The sequence below is a fragment of the Corvus brachyrhynchos genome, unplaced genomic scaffold (assembly GCF_000691975.1).
Source record: "Corvus brachyrhynchos isolate BGI_N302 unplaced genomic scaffold, ASM69197v1 scaffold1308, whole genome shotgun sequence".
Taxonomy (NCBI): Eukaryota; Metazoa; Chordata; class Aves; order Passeriformes; family Corvidae; genus Corvus; species Corvus brachyrhynchos.
In genome coordinates this window covers 36,552-40,204 of record NW_008239342.1, presented here as the reverse complement: position 1 = coordinate 40,204, position 3,653 = coordinate 36,552, and the positions used below count along the sequence as shown (strand labels likewise).

Here is a 3,653-nt window from a genome sequence, read left to right as displayed (position 1 = left end):
TCTGGGAATGTGGTGGGAATCTGGGAATGGCAGCGGGAATCTGGGAATGCACTGGGAATTCTGAGAATGCACCGGGAATCTGGGAATGGCAGGAATTCTGGGAATGCGCTGGGAATTCTGGGAATGTGGTGGGAATCTGGGAATGCACCGGGAATCTGGGAATACGGTGGGAATTTGGGAATGCTGGCTGGGATTTTGGGAGGGGAAGAGGAGCGGGAATTTTGGGTGGGAAAAGGAGCAGGAATTTTGGGAATTCAGGGGGAATTTTGGGAATTCAGGGGGAATTTTGGCAGCTGGGAATCAGCTGGGATTTGGGGATCACAGCTGGATTTTTTGGGAGCAGGAGTTGGAATTTTGGGTGGGATCTCAGCCGGAATTTTGGGATCACGGTTGGGATTTTGGGAAGAGGAGCTGGAATTTTGGGTGGGAAAAGGAGCGGGAATTTGGGAATTCAGCGGGAATTTTAATGGGGAAACTCAGCTGGAATTTTTGGGATCAGGGCTGGGATTTTGGGAATTTGGCTGGGATTTGGGTGGGAAAAGGAGCTGGGAATTTTGGGAATTCAGCGGGAATTTTAATGGGGAAACTCAGCTGGAATTTTTGGGATCAGGAGCTGCAATTTTGGGTGGGGTCTCAGCTGGAATTTTTGGGATCAGGAGCTGCAATTTTGAGTGGGATCTCAGCCGGAATTTCAGGATCATGGCTGGGATTTTGGGAAGAGGAGCCAGAATTTTGGGAATTCAGTGGGAATTTTGGGATCACAGCTGGGATTTGGGGTGGGAAAAGGAGCCGGGATTTGGGGAATTCAGTTGGAATTTTGGGAACTTGGCTGGGATTTGGGGTGGGATCTCAGCTGGAATTTCAGGATCATGGCTGGGATTTTGGGAAGAGGAGCTGGGGTTTTGGGAATTCAGCTGGAATTTTGGGATTACGGCTGGGATTTTGGGAATTTGGCTGGGATTTTGGGTTGGAAAAGGAGTGGGAATTTTGGGAATTCAGCGGGAATTTTAGTGGGGAAACTCAGCTGGAATTTTTGGGACCACAGCTGGAATTTTGGGAATTCAGCGGGAATTTTGGGTGGGATCTCAGCCGGAATTTTGGGACCATGGCTGGAATTTTGGGAAGAGGAGCTGGGATTTTTGGGATCACAGCTGGAATTTTGGGGTGGGAAAAGGAGCTGGAATTTTGGGAATCCAGCGGGAATTTTAATGGGGAAACTCGGCTGGAATTTTTGCGATCAGGGGTCGGAATTTTGGGAAGAGGAGCTGGAATTTTGGGAGCTGGGATTTGGGGATCACAGCTGGAATTTTTGGGATCACGGCTGGAATTTTTGGGCTCAGAAGCTGCAATTCCGGGCGGGATCTCAGCCGGAATTTCGGGAATTCAGCCTCAATGCCCCTGGGAACATTCAGGGCTTTTTCGGGATCGCTTCCTCCGGGATCCCTCCCTCTTCTCCCGGCGCTTTATCCCAAAATTCCTCCCTTTGGAATTCGAGCCTTCTCCCCCCCCGATCCTGATCCCGGATCCGACCCCGATCCCAGATCTGACCCTGATCCCAATCCCGGATCCGATCCCGACCCCAATCCCGGATCCAACCCCAATCCCAATCGCAGATCCAATCCCAACCCCGATCCCGGATCCGACCCCAATCCCGGATCCCAGAGCAGATCCCAATCCCGGATCTGACCCCGACCCCGATCCCGGATCAGACCCCAATCCCGATCCCGGATCCGATCCCGATCCCAATCCCAGATCAGACCCCAATCCTGGATCCGATCCTGATCCCGATCCCGATCCCGGATCTGATCCCGACCCTGATCCCAATCCCGGCTCCGACCCCGATCCCGGCTCCGACCCCGATCCCTTTTCCCGCAGATAAACCTGGAAAAGCTCAAGGAAAGGGCCCAGAGGTTCGGCCTCAACGTCTCCTCCCTCTCCAGGAAGGTCAGGAGCGGGAATTCCGGGAATTCTGGGAATTTTGGGAATTCTGGGGATTTTGGGAATTTTGGGAATCCTGGGAATTCCAGGATGTTCTCCCCCCCCCCCCCCGTTTTTCCCAAATTATCCCGGATCCGATCCCGGATCCGATCCCGACCCCGATCCCAGATCTGACCCCAATCCCGATCCCAGAGCCGACCCCGATCCCAGATTCGACCCCGATCCCGGATTCGACCCCAATCCCGGATCCGATCCCGGATCCGATCCCGATCCTGGCTCCGACCCCGATCCCGATCCCGGATCCAATCCCGACCCCGATCCCAGAGCTGATCCCCATCCCGGATCTGACCCCGATCCTGATCCCGGATCCGATCCCGATCCGACCCCAATCCCGGATCAGACCCCAATCCCAATCCCGGATCCGACCCCGATCCTGGATCCAATCCCAATCCTGGATCTGACCCCGATCCCGATCCCAGAGTCGATCCCGGACCCGATCCCAATCCCAATCCCGGATCCGATCCCGAACCCGATCCCGGATCCGAACCCGATCCCAGATCCGAACCCGATCCCAGATCTGATCCCGGCTCCAACCCCGACCCCAATCCCGGATCCGATCCCGACCCCAATCCCGGATCCAGTCCCGATCCCGGATCCGATCCCGATCCCAATCCCAGATCAGACCCCAATCCTGGATCCGATCCTGATCCCGATCCCGATCCCGGATCTGATCCCGACCCTGATCCCAATCCCGGCTCCGACCCCGATCCCGGCTCCGACCCCGATCCCTTTTCCCGCAGATAAACCTGGAAAAGCTCAAGGAAAGGGCCCAGAGGTTCGGCCTCAACGTCTCCTCCCTCTCCAGGAAGGTCAGGAGCGGGAATTCCGGGAATTCTGGGAATTTTGGGAATTTTGGGAATTGTTTGGGAATCATTTGGGAATAGTTTGGGAATTGTTCGAGATTTTTTTTTAATTCTTTGGGAATTGTTTGCTTGGGAATCATTTGGGAATCATTTGGGAATTTTTTGGGGATTGGTTCGGGAATTCTTTGGGAATCATTTGGGAATTTTGGGGGAATTTTTGGAGAATTCTTTGGGAATCATTTGGGAATTTTTGGGGAATCATTTGGGAATTTTTGGGGAATTTTTGGGGAATTTTTTGGGAATCATTTGGGAATTTTTGGGGAATTTTTTTTGAATTTTGATATTTTGGGATTTTTTGGGGGGGAAATTTTGGGGGATTTTTTGCAGTTTTTGGGAATTTTGGTTTCTTGGGAGTTGGGGTTTTTTTTGTGGGAATTTTGGTTTTTTGGGGTTTTTTTGGGAATTGGGGTTTTTGTGATTTGGGAATTTTTGGGGGGACTTTGGGGATTTTGGGAATTGGGGGTTTTGGGAATTTGGGTTTTTTGGGAATTGGGATTTTTTGGGGGGAATTTGGGAATTTTGGGGGGATTTTTTGGGGAATTGGGGTTTCTCAGGAGAATGTTTTGGGGATTTTTTGGGGTTTTTGGGAATTTTGGTTTTTTGGGAATTGGGGTTTTGGGGGGGAATTTTTTTTTTTGGAATTTTGGTTTTTTGGGAGCTTTTTATGGGGAATTTGGGAATTTCTGGGGGTTTTTGGGAATTGGGGTTTTTGGGGAATTTTTTTTGGGAATTGGGGTTTTTTTGGGGAATTTTGTTTTTTGGGGGTTTTTTGGGAATTTTGAGGGGGTTTTG

General features: G+C 51.5%; 1 protein-coding gene across 1 annotated transcript in view; it reads left to right on the top strand.

Annotated features, from left to right (window-relative positions):
- Positions 1–3,653, top strand: part of SARNP (SAP domain containing ribonucleoprotein) — a gene marked incomplete at its 5' end in the record, with an annotated part of 20,328 nt that overhangs the window by 10,206 nt on the left and 6,469 nt on the right. Inside the window, 2 exons of the mRNA XM_017741176.1 lie at positions 1,911–1,963; positions 2,731–2,807. Of these exons, the coding sequence (XP_017596665.1) occupies positions 1,911–1,963; positions 2,731–2,807 (130 nt within the window). The remainder of the gene's footprint in view (positions 1–1,910; positions 1,964–2,730; positions 2,808–3,653) is intronic.